Source organism: Rissa tridactyla, chromosome 7 (assembly GCF_028500815.1).
Source record: "Rissa tridactyla isolate bRisTri1 chromosome 7, bRisTri1.patW.cur.20221130, whole genome shotgun sequence".
NCBI classification, from domain to species: domain Eukaryota; kingdom Metazoa; phylum Chordata; class Aves; order Charadriiformes; family Laridae; genus Rissa; species Rissa tridactyla.
The window spans coordinates 3117759-3138255 of record NC_071472.1 but is presented as its reverse complement, the minus strand read 5'-3'; the positions used below and the strand labels follow the sequence as shown (position 1 = coordinate 3138255).

Here is a 20497-nt window from a genome sequence, read left to right as displayed (position 1 = left end):
GCTGTTCTCGCAAGGCATTCTGAGGTGGATTTTTGTTTTACTTGTGGAGCGTTAAGTGTGGAGGTTGAGGAGATGCCTGAGCCGCAGCGCTGCATGTGTCACCGAGGGCAGGGTTCTAGGAGCGATGCTGGTAGAAACCCTTTGGCATTATTCACCGCAGGCAGTGACCGCGGTCCCTTCGTGTCCCGCAGGGGTGGCAGGTGGGTGCGAGCTCCTGTGGCTCTGAGGGACAGCTGGTCCCTTGCTCTTAACTTCAGCTTGAGCCTGCTCAAAGGCTGAGGCAGCTCAGCTTCTCGGCCTCCCCAGGTTTTTACTCTTTCCGTTGTGTCGGGGAGGGAGACGTACCTGTACCGCATCCTTTGTCCCGTAGCGTTTTGGAGTGGAGTCCGTGCCTCTGAGCTGCTGGAGTTGTTGGAGTGGTGCTGTCACTGGGGGCGGGATCCTGAGACTGCCCCGCGAGGACTGAAATCACCGCTTCTACCTTCCCTCTGACTGAAAAAGCGGGGGTAGTGTCCAAGTACCAACTTTCGGTGCGCTAACTAAAATGTAACCAGACAGTAATAAGACATTTCCTGTTCATATTAGCATTTGACAGAAGAAATAGGGTCACCGGTTGCTCTTTTTCCAGCTTCTCTTTTTTAAACCTTTTTTAATACATTTACTTTTATTAGGAACACTTGGTACAAAATGCAGAAAGCTGCAATAGACGTTCACGGGCAAAACGATTCAAGTAGCATCCTTGATGGAACATCATTTACCTCAGATACTCAACCAGCAGTACTTCTTTTTTTTTTTTTTTTTTTATTTTTTTAATGCCGTTTCAGTCCATATACTATTCGTTACCTCTCAAGATTTTGGTAAGCAATTATTTTAACTTTACTCTTTGTATTTGTCAGTGTTTTGGGCACAGGTTGTTGTACTACTGTCAAAAGGTACTTGCTGTTTTTCTGCAAGTACTGAAAACAAACCAACCCCCCTTCCCCCCCCCTCCCCAGCCCTCAATAAAGTGATTGTTAAATATTGTACAAATACAAATGTATACTCTTTCTCCCCTATTCCCCCAGAAAGTTAAAATAAAAAAATGTGACTACTATGACTTGCATCTGTCTCTCTTCAAATTGCAGCACCGGGGCAGAGAACAACCTTTTTCAGTGCCAGTTCGCAATCGTGGTCCCTTCTAAGGGAGGTTGAGCCATGGCTTGCAGGAGCCACAGCACAAGATTATCACAGGCCTGGTACTTGTTTTGCTGCTTTTCAGTGCACCTCTCTTCAAAATGTGCGGTTGTGCCAACGATTCTCTTTATGAAGCAGCAAAGAGAGTAAAATAAATAAAATAGCCCTTTGACAGAAAAGAAGGGCTTTGCGTGAAACCAGAGCCATAAATTTCCTCCCCTTTTTGGCAGGCTGAAGCCTGGATTATATTGTCTAGGCCTTAAGGTAAACGTGAGTCACTTACTCTTTACTCAGGAGAGAGACAGCCATCGGCCCTGCTGCCTCATCCTTCTCAGATGTCCCTAGTCCAGCTACCAGGCCGGAGCCAGCACTTCCTGAACGGTGCAGCACCAGCCGCTGGCAACGCTTCCCTGGAATATAGACGTGCTGCCAAGAAGTAGTAGTCTCTACCTTCCGTAGCTTTCACTAAACCAGCTGCAAAACCCATTTCTCACCCTGCAGTTCATGACTGCGGCGCTGGGAGGGTCAGGGCAGAGTTTCAGAGCTGCCCGCTGCAGGGAGACACCCACCCTGCTGTCTGGCCGGGCTTACACTTCTTAAAAAACAAAATCCAAAAATAGGATCAGCAAAGCAACCTTCTTCCAAAAATTTATTAATCTGAACGTCCTGCTCTACGCAAACATCGCACCTTCAGAGCTTCCAGTAAACTCCAAAAGTTTGGATGTAGAAAGTGATAGGGCAAGTTCCAAAATTTTACAACCAACTGAGCGAGGACGCTGCCCACTGCTTGACGTCTGTGGGGCAGTTTGGATACGCTTGCAAAGCGTCCATGATTTGGTTATTGTCCAGAACCAGTTTCATTAGGAGGTACTCTCTCTGCACGCGAACAGATGGTCTTTCTATTGGTTTTACTAATTCCAGTTGTAGTAAGTGTTCAAATGCCTAAAAATAAAAGAAAAAAAAAAATTAGGAAATGGAAGAGAACATCATTCTGGAATGTGCTGGGCCTTGGGTGCAGTTCATGAGCTGAAACCGCAGCACCTGCCCGACCCCTGTTTGCCGGCTGCAACACAGCAGGATTACGCCCTACAGCCAGAGCCTGGCAGAATTACGTTAATTGAGAGACAGGCCAATAGCCCAGGCGGCCAACGGGGACCAGGTTCGTAACCAAAATACTGTTTTTCAACTTACACTTCAGCCTGTAGCTGATTGAGGCAAAACCAGCCCTATTAAGCTACAAATTGATGCCATAAACCAGTCAGACCTACTGGGATTAAGAAAAACAGATTTTTGATGTGGTAAGATTCATTTAAATGTTGGAGACATCCCTTCTAAACAGCAGAAGTGAACGAGCAAGCTGGAGAGACCTGCACGGGGACACAAATCTCTCTTGCCGAACCCCAGTCCTCCATCAGTTAAGCTCCCTGGAAAGAGAGTCCTGCCCCTGGTACTGAACTCTTCAGGGTGGAACTGCTGAGCAGCGCAGCCCGGCCTTGAGCTCCCACCCCAGGGAAGGCAGGGGGCGGGGGCCCAGACTCTGATCTACTACTCAAACCGTGCGCTATTGAAAAAAAAAACCAACATCTGAATACTTTCCGATAAGAAAAATGACATCTCAGGCTTACCTTCATGACAACCGGCTTTTCGAAGTTGTACATACAATGCGCCTTCCTTTGTATGAACTTCTGGAATTCTGTATTGGTAATAGACGGGAAAAATAAAGTTAGTTAGGGGAAAGTGATTTAGTGTTTGTAAAGTTCAGGTATTTCTCTCACCGTTGTAAACCATCTGGAAGTTAAACGGTTCTCCTTCATAGACATCATTTAAGTGTTTCATAGCTATAATTAGGCAGATTTCCAGGACAGACAAACCTAGAAGGAAAGACAAAAGATCTAAATATTTCTTCTTAAGCATATCAGAAACGCAAGCAGTTCACATACTATTTTTATTCCTGTATTTTTATATGCTGTAGGCCTTACCCGTTTGTGTTACGTATCTTCATAATGTAAAAACAAAAAATAATCCAGAATTGGACAGGCTAGATGAGAGAACATTTGTTTTCCAGATATTTGAAGCAAGAATGTTAAGAAATGGGCTACTTCCATCAAAACCCAGGAAATTTAAGTATTAAAGAAAAACCCTCATTGCAGATTGTATGGCATGAGAAAGAATTTTTAGGAGCACCAAGACAATCTTGGTGCTACTGTACAGCATGCCACGAAAGGAGAGTCTGAAGAGGTTATTGGCTATTCAAAGCTAAAGGAGTGACAGAGGCAATCAGCTCCACGGGGACAGGCCCAACCAAACCAGGGAAATCTGGAAGCCATGAAGCAGCAGTGGGCTAAGTTAACTTTTCCTGATCAGGGAAGCAATTCCTCCTGCAACTGTATCTGGGCTTCACACCATCACCAGATGTTTATTTCTTCTCACTGCAGAGGTTCCAAAATGCTTATCAGAAAACTTCAGCACAGTGCTCAGCACATCCCACCTCCACGGGCGGATGGATTCCCTCTGCAGCTCACACCACGGGGGGACACGGCGCTACACCGCGTGCCTTACATCAGCAGGATTTCAGGGAGGGACTTGACGCATTCTGTACTCCTAAGAAAGGTTTTTGGGGAAAAAGCTGAGCTTTACCATGTACAATATTTGCTTTTGAGTCCATTCTGATTTGCTTGCTTGCTTCTTGAAGGTCTGATGCAGTGATAAGTGGGTGACGCACAGTAACGTTACTTACAGCAAGCATCTAAAAATAAAGCAGAAGACATTTTTCATTTAATTACTAATTACCAGACATACTTTCTACTTGGAGATGGAATGCAGAAGAACACATTTCCCCTGGAGTCACCTTCTGGAAACATTAATGAATAAACCCTACACACAGAGTAGGCTCATACTGAAAACCTTGTAAATAGCTGGTAGCTACCACTCCATTTTGCCAGGAAGGTTTCCCAAGCTGGAAACTTTAAAGCCTCCCCACTAGAGGAGATAGATAAACACCCATTAACTTGTTTGTATTAATTTCAATGGATTAGCATACTTCAATGATTGCTGTGAGAATGGCTTACAACTGTTTTAAACACACCTTGGTACCCAGCGCTACAGCGCGCTCCTGTCACTGAAAGTGCTCAGAAAGCATCTGAAGGCGCCTCTTGGTTTACAGAATACGAGTTACCCCTCCAGAACACTGGCTAAAGTCTCGCCTAGCTGCAGTTTAAACCTTTAACGATCTTCCACTACCTGTCACAGAAAGTGAGTTTTGAACAAGCGTAAGTTAATAAATACGGAGTTAACTGACCTCCTCTGACACCGCTCTTTCAAAGCTATTGATTATCCACAAGCCTTTATGCAGCAGTATAAAACGGAGCAGCGACCTTCACTTGCTCTTCGGGGCTTTAAGTATCTGCCTTGTAGATACTTTGCAATTTAATATTTATCAACAGAAAAAATGACTTTTAGTGACTACCTCCGACTTCTGCAGGTCTGTGTGATGAAAAGCTATTTATTTTGTCTAATTGAGGTCTTTTCTATCTACCACCAGCCTTTTCCACTCGTCTTACAGATGTCAGCTGAGCAGCCTCAAAAAGCTGCATGATCAGGTCAGGCTTCCAAAGGTACAGGGTGAGGTTTTATACTACAGAAGCTAAAGGGAATTTGGGCAGGGAAGACGGGGAGGGATGAAGAAACAACAGCCCCAAGTCACTAGCAGACATGCAAAATGGAAAAGCAGAGGAAACGCAGCGGTATCTCCTGTAAGTCACTGCCCCCTCTGCTTCAGGGCAGTGAGATTTGTGAGTAATGGGTCGCTCCAGTGAACAGAGCCGGGAGCGCTGGGCATCCTCTGCTTCACCGGGTCCAGAGGCAGACAAGCAGCTGATTGCACAAAGTCACCCGCACAAGAGAAACCATGGGGAAACAGCATTTACCAACAGCAAAACTAGATTTTACCAGCTTGGTTATGAGCTACCTAGTTCTACTTACGTAAAAAATTACTTCTTTTACTTTGCTGAAAAACTTGTTCAGTTCTTCCAAGCTTTTCAAGGTTTTGTGCAATACCATTGCGGGTACTGCAACACGGAACGGATACTACGTTTCCGCTGAAAACCCATGTGTTCATCTGACAATGCAAAGTGATGGGGACCATCACTTGGGGACAAGTGTAATTTAGCAAGAGTAGCGCCATTCTCACCACCACCACCACCCCCCCGCCCATCACAAAGCTGCTCGCACCAGCTCAAATGGCAGACTCCTACAGATTTTCAAAATTAAGGAAAAATTCATCCTGTGGGGCAATTAATCCACACTTCAAGCTAATAGAAAAGAATTACAGAAGTGCTAGAATCTGTATTATGTACTTTTCTGAGCAAGATGACTTCACAGAGTGAAAAAGCCCCTTTCTAAAGGAAAAATTCAGAACATGCTGAAGAAAGCAATTAGGAATTTCTGCCTCAGCTCTGGCAGACCTTGGAGCTATTCCGATGGCCAGCAGCTCTTTTTCTGCCATTCATTCAAGCCACAGAGACAGCACGGGGTGCCCCTAAACTAGAGATGATTTGCAATCTTGTAACGAACTCAAGTCAATAGAGGACTACCAAAAAGAGGACTCTGATCATGTGTTTCAGAACTGGAGCAGGACGTCTGTGATCTAGTTTTCAGGGTGGCTATAAACTCAGTGTTGGGAAAAGCTGTCAGCACTAAAGAGTCCAAGAACAGCCCACCACAGAGTGGAAGGTTAAGTGTTACTTATCTTCTGTAATGAACGTTACTGCATTCATATTAACTGTGTTAAAAAACAGGAGGGAGGGAGGCAGATACAGAAAAAACCAAAACAAAACCACAAGAAGAAAGAGACCCTCCAAGAGATCCTGACCACACGTTAAGCTTTGGCTCGTATGTCATTATAGGAGGAAGTTGACCATCAGCATTTCCTCCTACTTACAGAATAAGTCTTCTCTCAACAGGGAGGCAGCAGTCTAACTTTTCGCCCCACAGCGAGGAGGCCTTCCTCCTCTCCCCTAAGATAACCAGGAAAGGCTCAAGCTACCAAGTACAATTCTGAAAGCGTCCTCAGGCCCTTGATGCCAATTAACTTCCATCTCAGTATTTCCAGGGATTAGTAGCCGCAAGCTTCCAGCACCCCAAGATTTAAAAGATTAAGATCACATTTCCTGGACTAACGTCACAGTAATGGGACGAATTCAGGGCAGCATCTGGGCTACCTGAATTGCTCCATGTATGAAACCAGCTCTGGAAAACAAAGTGGTGCCTAATCGCATGGTTCATAAAGAATCTCAGAAAGCAAAGCATATTTTGAAAGTATTTCACCTACAGTTTTGCTTTATAAATGGGAACACTTGGCAAACGCTATTTAAATACTAAAACCCCACCAACATTTTAATTAAGCAGTATACGCTCACAAGATAACCACTACAGAACTACTCAAATTCATTAGTAAAGCACGGACTGATAAAGCATGCAAGAAACCAGTACTGTCAAAAGCCCGCTGAATGAACAGATGTTTCAAGCAAAGCTCAGATCACTGGCTTGAAAAACACAAATGTTTACAGACTATTGTAAATCAAGAAGATCTTATATACATATCCAAATACATACCAACAGCAAATGAAGCGAGCGCAGATCTTTGGTGTAGTGAAAAAGGTTCTGCAGGATGTCTTTCACAGTTTTATCCTCTGAGAGATGCTAAAAAAAAATTTTAAGTGGTATTTTAATCATCTCAGCAAATAATTTCATACTCACGTGAAGAAATACCAGTTAGCTAACTTTCAGAAAGAGCTCAGCTTACGCTGGACAATACAGTTCTTCACGTCTAACTTTAACTTTCTGGTCTTTTTTGTGACACTTCTAGTTTTATCTCCAGACTTCAATAAGCAAAGGTTCTCTATCACAATTTGATTTATTCCATCTGAAACTCAAATAGAGAAAGGAAATTCTAACCTCGGATAAAGGCTTTACACTTAGGAACTGGTCTTACTTTAGAAGTTTTACTAAAGCCAAGTATAAAGATTTTCAAATACCTGAACGTTATTATTCCATTTTTGTGCAAAAGACTCATCAGGAAATTCATCGGGAAGAGAAAGCTGTTCCTTGAATATCCTAATGTATTGTTTAAAATCAAAGGAATTCATCAAATATATCTGTCTGTGAGAGAACCTTGATTTTACTCTCTTCTCCAAGAGCTCCAGGATATCCTTGGAAAAAAAAGAAAAGTAAAACAATAATTTAAAAAAGCAGATGCATTTAGTGCATTCTTTGCTACAGTAAAAACTACAAGAGAAAACAAAGTAAATCACGTTAAAAAACCCAATTACTAAATTCTCAGGCTTAAAATGTTCTAACAAGACCTTTGCTAATTATTGTAATTGATGTGCCTTGAAATGCCTAACAACTAGCCATTTACCCAAATCACGTGATGCGCTACATCATACAGGATAATTAGTTGCTAGGATACCCAGCAAAATTTCTCCATAGATTATGTAAATATTTCAGTTACTTAAGTCTGCATTCAAGATGTCTAGAGCTGTGATAGGCTGAAACAAGATGTCTGTTTAGTAGATACGTAGGTTGGCAGCTGTCATTTCACGTGCCTTTTGTCAAACTGAAAGAATCCAGCTTAAAAAAAAAACCCTTACGAGCCAATATTCATCTTCTAAGATTGTCACACAGCGCTAAGCAGGTGTGCCACCAAGTTGTTGGTTGAAGACAATAGAGAAACACACACTTTTCTCAGAACTCGTTGCAACAGACTGGCATCAGAAACAAGCTGAGGGATTCATCCTTTTAGAGAAACACAGTACTATTCCCCTACCTTATACTGGGACAGAATGATCACACTCCCAGTTTCTAGGTTTCTAGGAAGTTGGGGTGGGTCACTTTTTTAAGGGTTTGTTGTGTGTTGGTTTTGGTGGTTTTACTTGCACTAAAAAAAGGCTTGAAGAATACTGACATTCCTCACCAAAAAGAGAGTGAAAACAGTAAATAGAGAACGAACAGCGCAAAACATAAAGACCCCTTTCAATTTAGAAGTCACATGCAACAGGGACCAGTGATTTTTTTAAAAATAAGAAGCAACGGCTATCACCAGAACCATGACGCAGCCTCTGAAGCCTCTACCTTAATTACATTCAAAAGTAGAGCAATACAGGGTTCTAAATAATGGGTGATGAGGATACCAGAGTCAGGACAGTAATGAAGCAAAGAAAATACTGTAATTTACTAAATCAACTATTAACTATTCTATTACCTTCCAAAAATTTGCCCAGCTAAATATCACCAAAACCAAATCAACCCAGATTCAGGCTTCAATTAAAGATTTTAATTATTCTTCTTGTCATAACCCAGCTACCTCCATCACCAATACAGTTTATTGAGGAAAACAGTGGAATTTTTACAAAGTTTCAGCTTCCATAGTGTTAGAAAGTAATTATTTCAGACTATACACGTAATCCGTCCACAGTTCCCTAGAATGTCATTGTAAAAAAAATTGTAAAAGCAATTTTAACATGGAACCAAAATCCATTTTGAGCATGCTAATTTTATAGCAAACGTGCCCTACTGAAGCGTTTGCTTAAAAAAAAATTCCTTGTCCTCAGAACAGTGATTTAAACCCTGTAGGTTAACACAAGTCTGTTCTTACCAGCTGCTGACCAAGAAACTGAAAGGCCCAGGAGCCTCCCCAAAGAGTGAACAACAGTATGATATAGAACAGCCCCATGGATAAATGCGGCTCTGCTGCTATAATACAGGACAACAGCCTTGTGCCTCCTTAGAAATGTAAACCTGCTCCTCTAGCAGTAAAATTGAAGGCTTTGCAGTTTTTTGGTCATCTAAGTTTGCTCTCAGCACAAATTATTTTATTTTTTTTTTATTCCCCCCACCCCCATTCCCAATTCAAAAGTCAGAAAAATGGATAGTTGAGAAAAGTCTCCTAGTAAATTAAGTAAGGTTCAAGGAGAGGAAAAAACATTCCAACTAAGACAAAAGTCTCTTTAAAACAGCTAAAAACTTTGAATGAGAAGGCGCAATTTCTTACCTGTCTACATGTAAGTCCAATAACTGTTACTGGAGTTTGCGCTGACTGGGATATATCAAAGAGGTTATAGAGGAGCGTCTGATTCTTGTGATGAACAAACAAGTCAAATTCATCCAGTATAAACAAGACTGGGCAACTGCTAGTTCGATCTCCTGAGAAAGCAATTGTAAAAGTTAGTATGGTAACATCAGCAGCAGACTTCCATCTCTACAGCTTTCACATTTTCCAGTTTTAACAATTTATGTATTTTCTTTTCACTAAGCCCTCCTTTCACATGTGTACTGCTACAATGGTAAAAACAAAGACACACTGAAAAATCAGTAAGGTTTTGTAGTATTCTGCCACCCGTCATTTCTGGTTGCAGGGGATGGCAGACTTGCATGCAATTCTTTTTTAAAAACACACTGTTTTTAATAGCTTCAATCTGGGTAAAAGAATCTGTCCTTCATAGCTGGTATCAGCTATGTTAGTACATGTTTGGTTAGTATTACTATTTTTTACATTGTTTTGTAACCATGATACAGTCTTGGGATAGATTTCTTCATACCACTTGTACAAGCAGATGAAGAAACACCTATGTGCTAACTTTTCGGTCAAGCGACAAACACACACGCGCAGTTTCAGAACAGGGGCTATCATTGTTTACCTTTCCTTAAAGCTTCAAGAAGGAACGCGAGATTTTCAGCAAAACTACCCTATACAGAGAAGAAAAAAAGGTTTTACAATAGATTTTCAATGCCATTCTCAGAATTTTGTCACTACATCAAAACCGGGCATGTAATGAAGTCCATTTCCTTCTGAAGCCCTACTTTCGAAACCAGTGCATAATTGAAAATTTACAATGTTACTTCATGCTGTATAACCATAATCTCTTTAGGACAAGAAAACTGATAGTTAACTCTACATTGATCCACTCTTTCCAGTCTGAAAACCCCAAACTAATTGCCTCAGACAGGCAAAAAACTAGTGATTGGAAGAATGTCTTCAACAAGCTAAATTTACAAGTAGCTTTATCTTTCCTTAAATAGCTACTGCATACTCATTTTCCATCTACACACATGCAAAAACTGCCACCTAACGTGTTCCGCCGAGAATGATCAGTACGCAGCTTTTTTAATTTGCAAGCTTATTAGATGGATGAAAGCGTCAGCCATTCACGACAGAAAACAATGAATTGCTCTGACCATCCTGCTTCAGTTACACACACATTTACGCACTCTGAAGCACACAAGTTGTGAGATGGGAAATAACAGTAACTGAAGACCACAAGCCCTGTCAAAGAAGGCAGAAAAGCCAACTTACTCTCTGAATGTGAGTTGCAGACGCTAAGAAAGGAAAAGTTTCTATGGACAAAGGTAAGGACATTCCTGCAAATCAGTATGTTTCCTTGCCCATGTGCAACCAAAGGGATTAGATGGCTAAGAATTTACAGTAGTACTCCACAATAACTTAATGGGGAAAATTATAGGGGAATTAAGCATATTTTAAGACCAGTTTTGCCTCCAGCATTTTTGGTAGTGGAACTGTGGACCTTGAAAGGTTGTTTTAGTTCTCTGTTGAAAAGACAACTCATTCAAATGGCTATGCTAAAATTAAATACTTGCTATTTCCTTTATTACTGCAGCTGTATTTGGGAAAATTTTAGCTCACCACCAAAAAAGGGTTTTCCATTCTCTGTATCTAAAATCATTTGGCACAAGTAAGAAACCAAAGCACAGCCTAAGAAGCAAGCATTTCCAAAAGATAATAAAGCCTAAAAACTACAATCTACACTTCATCTTGTATTCCAGACTGCCTCTAACCTACTTCTCTGGTTTCTCTTACTGAAGTAGTAAGAACCTATCTCTTCAGCTTTCCAAACGCAACTGACAAAAATAAACCTCATTTATTGAGATTTCACCTTTCACCCCTCTCATAATTGTGCTTTAGCCACTTGGATCGATATTACACGACTCACAACTATGTAAACTCTGCCAATCTCAAAGGCCCTATCTGAGAGCAAAGGAGGAGATGATGCTCAGAAGCATCTTCTGTCGTACCAGGAGATGGCCTCTCAAGAACACTCACTGAGTAACAGGCAACAAACAGTGTAACTTACATCACTAGCCCAAGTTATTTCACAACCAAATGAGTGAAATTTAATCTGAAGCACTTCAGTTATTCTCTTTATTACTGACTTTAGTACAAATTTAAATAAGTTTCTTATCTTTGGGAAAAGGTCAATAGATGCAAATATTTTAAAAGGAATTTTATGCGAAGTAAGAGCTCTAGGAAGCCAGGACAGATTTCCCTATAAGTACAAAATGTGGCAAATATGCTAAAGATACTTGCTTTCCAAAATACTCTACCCCTCTGAGCAAAGTCTCTTCGGAATGCTTAAAGCTTGTTTCATTTAGAGGCTTGAAGTAAACGTTATGAGACCCTACCCATACTTCCTCCTTCTCTAAGTCAAAGTTGATGTTTTTTTGAAAAGTATCAGGATACATTAATATTGCTCAACTAGCAAAATGTAATGTTCAGCACTTTTTTCAGCACCACACGTATTTGCTGGCATGCTTGAAGTGTTTGTAAACCAGGGTCTTCACAGGTAAACGCTGCCACAGTTCACTACTGACATCAATTATTAAATATCTTATAAGAGAAAGCTTTGAGAAGACTGAGCCAGCCCATCGCAATTTTGCTCATAAACTCTCAAAGTCCATTCAGTCTCAACAAGCTGCATCCTATAAAGCTAGTTTTTCAGGCAAGAATTTTTGAGGGAGATAAGCGAAGAGTATAATAAAGTTGATACTTACAAAAACTTTATCCCCAACCACATTTTCGAGGTGCAACTGTCTGGTGATCTCCTTCAGGGCCACTTTATCATTAGTCTGCAGAAGCCCTGAAAGAAAATTATTTTTTTCATGAAGAACTGGCAGCCCTCCTTCACTCCAAGAGGCCGCATCTACAGCCAGTAGAAACTTATCCAGAAGCTTCTCTCCATTTCCAGCCTTTTCAAAAATTAATACTACACAACAATTTTCCATATGTAGTAAGTTACTTAAAACAATTAATTCACAACTGAATTGATTTTTAACATTTTGAAAAGTCATTAGAAGCAAACAAGTTCTCTTTATACAGAGCGATACAAAACAAGGCGTTCTGGACTTCACAGACAAATGTGTCCGTAATCAAGGCTAGATAACAACTGCTGAAACCAAAATTTTTGTTCAGTACATACAATATATAACAACTGAATATAACATAACATCTGAATAATGCTGTATTACTTGCCATTCAGATGAACTTCCAAGAGGTTCTCTCTAACTTCTTTCATTTCGGTGAGCTCTTTTAAGACATGATTTAATAACTAGGAAAAAAAAAACCAACATAATTTCTTTACAAGAAGATTTTAACAGTAAGAAAAGTGTACAAATGGATATTATCAGATAGGAAACAGTATATGCAGTTTCACTAGGTAACATCAGGTTTGAGTATTTTCAAGACTAAAATGACAACTTCGCATTCACTATCTTGACTGTAGTGATTACATTTGTTCATTGTGCTGATTAGGGAAGGAAATATAAAAATATCTCCAGTATTTTGGTCACTAATTTTTGGAGGTAATATCTAGGGCTTTTGCCTTAATCAAAAAAAGGTTTAAGAGTTTGAGATATGACAGAATTTGGCTCGAGTTAGTATAATATTCAGCTTCATTAGATGCTGTAGAACAAAAATCTTTCCTTTAAATCTTTAAAGACACTATGCTTATTCTTTTCCTCTTGAAGTTAGGAAGCATGAGACAATTAAATTACACATAATTACATCGACTACTGCTTACAAAACTTAGGGGTCCCAATTTTACAGTCCATCATCTTGGTAAAAGTAATAAGGAATTTGTATTAAAGTACATATAAGTAGATGAAACATTAACTTTTCATTCACTTGCTACTTCTTTGCTTTTGCTTCCTCAGCTGAGAATTTGCAGCTCTACATGTATGTATACGTACATACATACTTATTTTCTTGCCTCTTTTTGAGAACTAATATCTTTCACTTGATGTAGAATAAGAAAATAATTCATTTCTCATACATGATTTGCTTACTTATGTCCCAGCGGGAAGGATCACAAATTTTCACCTTCACTATCCTTACGTAAAAGGTTTGGATGAAAATTTAAACTTCAATTAAATAATAAAAATAGTTTGAGTTTTGGTGACAGAAGAACGTAACAATACTGACTGTTTTTGAAATGCAAAACACGAAAGCCATCAACAAATAGGCAGAATGATTTGTGTCAGCTGTATCAAGGACATGTTTACAATCTATTAATTTATTTCTATTCAACTGTATTTAAAAGCTTGAAGGCCACTTGCTTTAGTACTTGGGAAGACTTCCAAAGTAATTTGTGTAATTTTTCAATCTTGAGTACTTCTACAGTAACAGCCAACATATTTATCACATTATATACTCATGTAAACATAAAAGACTTAAGTGTTTGCATAATATTAAAGTATGTAACACTTAAGTTAGATGTCATCCCTTCACATGCCTCAACTAAAACGAGTTCCTTTAAAATACAAAACCTGTGCTTGTCATGAACAAACTAAAACTGCCAGCCAATATTCTACCACTTAGCAATTTAGGTAACAATATTCTCCGACACATTTCAAACAGGATTAAGATACCTTACCATTCTCTACATATAAGCAGCTATGCAGAAATCCACCCCTTAGTCTACTCTTTTTACGGTTTTTGGACACTTTTTCAGTCATCTTTACAGCGGAGGCCCAATAGTAATAGCAGGTTAACTTTTAAAGAGTAAGCAAAACATAGGTTTAATTGCAAAGATTAACTCCTCTGTGGCAAGAACTATCAAAGAATTGTAATAGGAGAAATGCTGAAAGAAGGCAGAATGTCCAATGTAGTCAGATCACTGAACGGCAAATGCAACTTGTTCTGATAAAATTATTTCCATTTTACATGTTTACATGCATACCTGTGGTGTGTCATGATACCTGATGAAGACACACAAAGGATTCCAAAACCATGCATACTTCTGCAACCTATTGTAAGGATGGACAGGTACGTGTTTTTTTCAGCTGCACATGACGTTATTCTACTTTACAAAATCACCAGGAAACTCAGCATTTGAAAAACTTCAGAATACTGTTGGGAAACCAATTTCTCCACACTGTTGCTCAAGAGAATTATCTCACAAGAAGTCCTAGAATCTTTTGAAATTCTATGTAAACAGTTAGCAATTCTCTTTAAAAACAGTCAGAGATGAAAATTTAGCTCCAAAAGCTCCCAGGACTTTGGTGAGATTATCTACCTCACGCTTCATTTGACCTTGTATAGAGTCTTAATACATGTTTATACCGCAGTCTTTCCTGATCCTCGGGGTCCAATAATGAGGGCAGAATTACTTTCTCCATGAACTGTCGTTCGTTTCAGAAGTTCCAGCAGATGTCTGTGTTGACAACAGCAACAGGTTAAAAATGGCAAACCAGACAACATTCACTGAAACTATGGAAAATTCAAAGAATCTTTAGGACATAAGACAAAACTTGATACATTTCAACTTGGTCTCAGAGCCGACATTCAGGGCAACCAAAATGTAACACAATAAAGTTCAAAAGGCTGAGTGATCAGATCTCTTAAAATATTTCAAAATATTGAAACACGCAGAAGTCGGAAGTATCACTAATTCATAAAGTTCTACAATTCTCCACCATGAAAGGACGGGCTTCAATAATTATTTCTTTCTTTAAAAAAAAAGAAAGATTGCTTTCTGTGATACCACTATAGCTCATGAAAAAGGAAGACCGGCAAATGTATTGAAGGAAGACCTTGACACCAGGAAAAAAAAATTAATGATCTACTGGAATACATTCATTTTGACAATCTTCATAAAGCTGATTATATGCTAAATTTAGGCAACCAAAGCTTGTGAACGCTAACAGCAATACTGAACTCCAAGTTCATATTCTATTGCCACCCAAAAGAAGGAACAAAGAATAACTATAAATTATCTCCAGATAGACTAATCACCTAGTACCCCTTTTAAAGTACTTACAAAAAATACTGACACTTCCAATTCCCAAGTGTCTACAAATGCATACATTTAATATGCTTGCTTTTTTTTTTTTTTACTTAAAATATTTACGTCGTGCAATCTCTTCTAAAGGAGTGATAGAGTCATCATGGAACAGCTGTAGCAAATGCATGTGGTTTTGCATTAGAGCAAACTATAGCTCTTTAGAGCTAACTATAGCCAAGAGCCCTGATACATCTTGAGAAGGAAAAAACTAAGAGTGAGTGGGGAAGTTCATCGTGTTTTCTCTCCAGTATAATTGATCAACAGCACCATATTGAGTAGAAAGCAATCTGTAAAACTGTTTTTCAGAATTCCACTATAAAGAGGGGAGGCTTGGTTTGTAGAATACTAACATTATAGAAATACATTCTCTCACAACAACAAACACGTCTATGTGAGGATATCACACTACACTTTTCTAAAACCAGAAATGTTATTTTCATTCCTGTAAGGGAAAGGAAATTAATGCTCACATCAGGCGATTCAGCTTGCATACAGTTATGCTCGGAAAAATTGATTCTTTAAAACAAGTACTTTAGGTATGTGTTTGTTATTTTCAGAATTTGACCTGCATCTGTAAAAGGATTAGTATTAGGATAGTAGTATTGTCACAATAGGTCCTTTCTTCCTAACTTTAACCTCTGCATCTGGATGACCCCAAGAATAGGTTTGTTTTAAATATGGATCTCCACCTCAAGAGTAATGTTGGCATCCAAGGTTTAAGATTTGCTTTTAACCCAGCTTACCAATAAACAGGAGAAAATATGAAGTAAAAACAAAGATTCGCAACAAGAGAATTTAACTTTTTGCTTGGTCAGGTCATTAAACATTGCCTTAGAATATGCACTGAAAGTATCTTCCAGGCTCAAAAAAAGTGTTTCAGGAATTACAGATTTGAAACAAGGACAAGAAATTAAAAACTCTTAAAATCCGAGGCAAACGATTTTTACAAGCATTGTGCCACAAGTCATTTAAGCCTGTATAAGTTCGAAAAACAGGCAGCAGAAAGTTCTGACTTCACCTGATTATTTTTCTACTGTGGCTAAAGTAGAAACTCCTTAGTATTTGAGTCTGCCCACTCACCTGTACTGACGTTCAGTCCCAAACAGTTTTCCAGTAGCATAATGGTGACAGAATCTTTCACGTAAAGTTTTTTGCACCTGTGGATATAACACAAGACAGAAAGAATGCTTGGTGCTTCAAACACGAGAATGTACCAAGAATGTAACTACTGCAATAAAGTAATAGTAAAATATGTATGTTTCTGTGGTGTTACAAATACTCTGTAACATGTAAATTTTAATTGTCATCAATGATATAGGGGTCCGGAAAGCAAGAATAAAGTTGCAGTAAGCAGGATATTTAATAGATTCTTTTGTAGCAGAAAAGAGAAAATTCAGCAAGTCTAAATAATGGATAGAAGAACAAAAGAAATCTATTTTGCTAATAATTTCCATTTATGAAAGGAGTTACTTTTTAATATGAGCTGTGCTTGTCTACCTGATTTTTCAGGTATTTTTTCTTCTGCTAAAGTCTTAATGATTTAATTTTCAGATTAATTCTGTTTTAATGAGCGATCTATCTGAACAGTCAGCATTGTCCATTCACAAGTGAAAAGGTTTTCCTCCTATAAAGGGACATTACATGTAAATGAAGGGAAGATATTACAATGTAAGAAATCACTGAACCAGAAGTAATTCGTTACAATTTGCGTCACAGTTTTTAAGTAGACACTTTGAGAAAACAGAAGAACAAAGCTTAAAAAAATAAACTTTAAAACTGATTTGGCAGATGCTGTCCTGCTTAACCTAAGCTGTTAAAAAGAAGTCACCTAGATTCTAATTTGCCCTACCAACTGTAAGATAAAGAATCTGATTAGATAAAAATAGATTTATGCAAATCTGTTGCCACGAACAGCTGTAAAAGGGCAAGACCATTCTTTACCATTTTTATTAAGATTTCAAACAGTAGATCGTTACTATAATGCTTGAAGCAAGTGAACATCAGGTGAGAAGCTGCAAGACAAATAGAACATAAGTACAAAACCAATTTACAGACCTAGAAATTACATCAAGTATCTGTACATGCCTTCTCCACTGGTCTAGTAAAAAACTATAGAATGACATGGGTGGCAGAGGATGAAAAAGTTACATAACTTAAATACAAAGCCAGCTATTGAAGATGTTACTAACCTTTGAAATGCATTCTCCATTTGCTTCGCTGCTCTCCTTTGACTTACGTTTACTCATTGCAGAAGTTTTCATCTTTAAATAAGAAAGAGAATATAAAAGTTATACTAAATTACTCTGTTTTCCAAATAATCACGTTAGTCAGAACATCTATTTAGATGTTAGTAAACGAAATTTAGTACAGCAAACCCAAGGCTCACTTGTAAGAACTTAAGTTGTAATGAGCATTGTTTCTTAGCTGTTAAGGATGTAGTTCACCTTGCCAGTAAAAAAGAAAAAAACAAACTTGTAAAGATTTATAACACATCTCTCATTAGATGAAATCCATGTTTACATACAACTTCTGAAGAGTTTAGGATGCTTTTCAACGCAATGCAAACAGTACCTAATGCAACTGATACGAAAGTTTTTCTTCAAGTTCTCTTCCAAGTTCTTCTAGCAAGTTCTTAACACTGACATTCCCAAGTCCGTGAATGACATGCCAAGTTCCGCCAAGACAGCACAGCCACACACAAGCCGATCTCACACAGAACCAGGAGCGGCACAGCTCACGTGTTTACACTTCAGGTACATTATTGTGAACAACCAAGCAGATACCCTTCAAGTAAGTTGTACTAACAAGTGACATTTGCACACCTTCCCCTCTGACCAACCACCAAGTGTAATTTGTTAATTTAACTGCCTTTAAGATAGTTTGAAGCAACGTATTTATGTTTCTGCAGCTGGAACAAGCTACAGGCACACGGCAACATGTTAGATCATGACAATTAAGTTTTTTAAGGAACAACTGGCTAACCACACGTCATGGTTTCAGTTGTGATAAGAGTTAACTTTTTTATTAGCAGCTGGTGTAGTGCTTTGTTTTGGATATGGGATGAGAAATACTGTCAATAGCACACTGGTGGTTTTAGCTGTTGCTGGGAAATCAAGGTCTTTTCTGCTCCTCAACCCACCCCAGCAGCAAGCAGGCTGGGGGGACACAAGGAGCTGGAAGGGGACACAGCCGGGACAGCTGACGCCAACTGGCCAAAGGGATGTCCCATCCCACATGGCATCGTGCTCAGCATAGAAACTGGGGAAAGAAGTAAGAGGGGGACATTCAGAGTGATGTTATTTGTCCTTCCCAAGTCACCGTTGCACATGACGGAGCCTGGCTTTCCTGGAGATGGCTCAGCATCTGCCTGCCCACAGGAAGCAGGGAATGAATTCCTTGTTTTGCTTTGCTTGTGCGCAAGGCTTTTGCTTTACTTATTAAACTGTCTTTATCTCAACCCACGAGTTTTCTCACTTTTACTTTTCTGATTCTCTCCTCAATCCCAACAAGGGGGAGCGAGCGAGCGGCTGCTGCTCCCATCTGCCTGCTGGGGTTAAAGCACAACACCATGTTTATACTGGTGCAGCTTATAACAGTAACCACAGTGCCACTGCAGATAAGCAGCACGAGTAAAACTCCATTCTCCTGCTTTGTACTACCAGAAAGCCTCCAAGACTCGCTCCGCTTATTTTAAAATAGCTGTTTTCTACTTCTCCCAGCTTCATTCCTTCTATCGCAAGGTCAGCATAGTGCAATCCCCTGGCACGGCAGCTCTGGCTGCAAACGACGAGACCGGATGATAAAACACAGATAGATGAAGGAACCACCACGGGAGCAGAGGCACCGGAGCGCACGGCACGGGGACACCAAGTTGAACCGAAGCCGTTCGTTTAATTAAACTGGGAGCAGCGGGACCACGGGCACAGGATCGCGCCCGCTCCCGTTTTTCACTCCGGGCTCAGAAACTGACACGGAAGCACCGCAGCCATCGGGTACCCGTCGCAGCCGCCAGTTCCAATCCAAATACCCGCTCGGAGCCACGTTCCCGTGGTGAAAGGGGGGGGATGGCGCCGCTCCCGCCTCACCCCCCGCGCCTCAGGCCCAGCCGGCGGCGGCTCCGCGGCCTCCGCACACCTCATCAGCCGTTACCCACACACGAAGTGAGGCCCCCCAGGAGCCGCGGCGCTCGAGTGAGAGGCAGACGGGGGGGGTAGGGGAAGATCGCAACCCCACCGGGCTGACACGACGAGCGACCTGTCCCGTCCCCTATTCGCATCCTCCCCCTCACAATTCCCGCCGCTCCCTCACCTGAGGCGGCTGACGCCGCCGCGCGCGCTCCCGTCCCGCCCCGCCCCGCTCCCAGCAGCCCCCGCACGGCCCTCCCCCCTCACGTGACGGCGGGCTCCCCCCCACTCCTCCCCCCCCACTCACTTCCGCCCCTCCCCGCCCTCACTTCCGCCCCTCCCCGCCACTTCCTTCCGCCCCGCCGCCGCATCTCCTTCCGGGTGCGCGCGGGGCCCGGTGGGAAGAGCCCGTCCCTCCCTCTCTTCCCCCCCCACCCCCCCCGCGGCCTCCCGAGCTCCCCCGGGGCGCATGCGCAGTGGCTGCCTCCCCTCTTCCTCCCCGGCAGCGCCGGAGCCCCAGCCGCCGGAGCAGCAGCAGCAGCTGACGATGAGGAGGAGCGCGGGGGGGGGCGGCAGCGGCGGCGGGGGGGCCCGTTATTTATACCGTTAAAGGGACAGGCCGCTCGTTCCGCTCGGCGGGGGCGGGGGGCCGGTGCCAGGCGCCCCGAGTTTCCCCCCCCCCCCCGTCCCCGTCCCTCCCAGCCCCGCCGGAGGAGTTTATTCCCCCCCTTCCCCCCCCCACCCCCCTCCCTTTTCCCCGCTGCGGCGGTCGGCGAAGGCGAGAGGCGGCCCCGACAGCTCGGCGGGGGAGCGGCAGGCAGTTGGGCAGCCCCCACCCCCCGCGCTCCCCTCCTCCCCCTTTATTACCCTTTGTGTGCGTCTCCGCCTGCGCCGCTCCGGGGCCGGCCCGGGCGCCGGGGGGGCCGCTGAGGTGAGTGCGGGGCGGCGGCGGGGCGGGCGGCCGCTTGTTTACCTCAGGGAGGGAGCGGGAAGGGAGCGGGGGGGGGGGGGGAGCCGGCGCTCGGCCGCGCTGGGCCGCGGGCGGCGGGGAGGGGGCGCCGGGCGGCC

At 41.8% G+C, this 20497-nt stretch overlaps 3 protein-coding genes across 23 annotated transcripts in view; 2 read left to right on the top strand and 1 right to left on the bottom strand.

The window, feature by feature from the left end:
* The window catches only part of ACVR2A (activin A receptor type 2A), a 68552-nt gene extending 67456 nt beyond the window's left edge, over nt 1–1096 (top strand). Inside the window, exon 12 of the mRNA XM_054207683.1 lies at nt 25–1096. The gene's annotated coding sequence lies outside the window, so the exon portion shown is untranslated. The remainder of the gene's footprint in view (nt 1–24) is intronic.
* A 694-nt stretch (nt 1097–1790) lies between these two features.
* ORC4 (origin recognition complex subunit 4) lies at nt 1791–20378 on the bottom strand. Of its 7 annotated transcripts, none has more exons than XM_054207686.1 (14): nt 20297–20378; nt 17495–17566; nt 16386–16462; nt 14585–14675; nt 12497–12572; nt 12019–12104; nt 9870–9918; nt 9224–9375; nt 7209–7382; nt 6787–6873; nt 3811–3919; nt 2949–3044; nt 2799–2866; nt 1791–2115 (listed from the first exon to the last, which is right to left on the bottom strand). In XM_054207686.1, exons 2-14 carry the CDS (start codon nt 17564–17566, stop codon nt 1927–1929), a joined length of 1326 nt encoding a protein of 441 aa, XP_054063661.1. In that variant the 5' UTR covers nt 20297–20378; the 3' UTR covers nt 1791–1926. The 7 variants fall into 7 exon arrangements, with proteins under 7 accessions (XP_054063661.1, XP_054063660.1, XP_054063662.1 ...); XM_054207685.1 differs by lacking the exon at nt 20297–20378 and adding an exon at nt 19614–19670; XM_054207687.1 differs by lacking the exon at nt 20297–20378 and adding an exon at nt 19440–19585.
* The window catches only part of MBD5 (methyl-CpG binding domain protein 5), a 144835-nt gene continuing 144508 nt past the window's right edge, over nt 20171–20497 (top strand). For all 15 annotated transcript variants that reach the window (XM_054207678.1, XM_054207679.1, XM_054207677.1 and 12 more), the window contains exon 1: nt 20171–20360. The gene's annotated coding sequence lies outside the window, so the exon portion shown is untranslated. The remainder of the gene's footprint in view (nt 20361–20497) is intronic.

What these genes read in the sequence shown, in the direction of transcription:
- ORC4 (XM_054207686.1), bottom strand. Translation starts at nt 17,566, where the DNA reads ATGAAAACTTCTGCAATGAGTAAACGTAAGTCAAAGGAGAGCAGCGAA. An exon ending in ATGGAGAATGCATTTCAAAG is followed by an intron (nt 16,463 to 17,494) that starts GTTAGTAACATC and finishes TTATATCCACAG; the next exon opens with GTGCAAAAAACTTTACGTGA. An exon ending in AAAAGCAAATATTGTACATG is followed by an intron (nt 3,045 to 3,810) that starts GTAAAGCTCAGC and finishes CTTTCCTTCTAG; the next exon opens with GTTTGTCTGTCCTGGAAATC.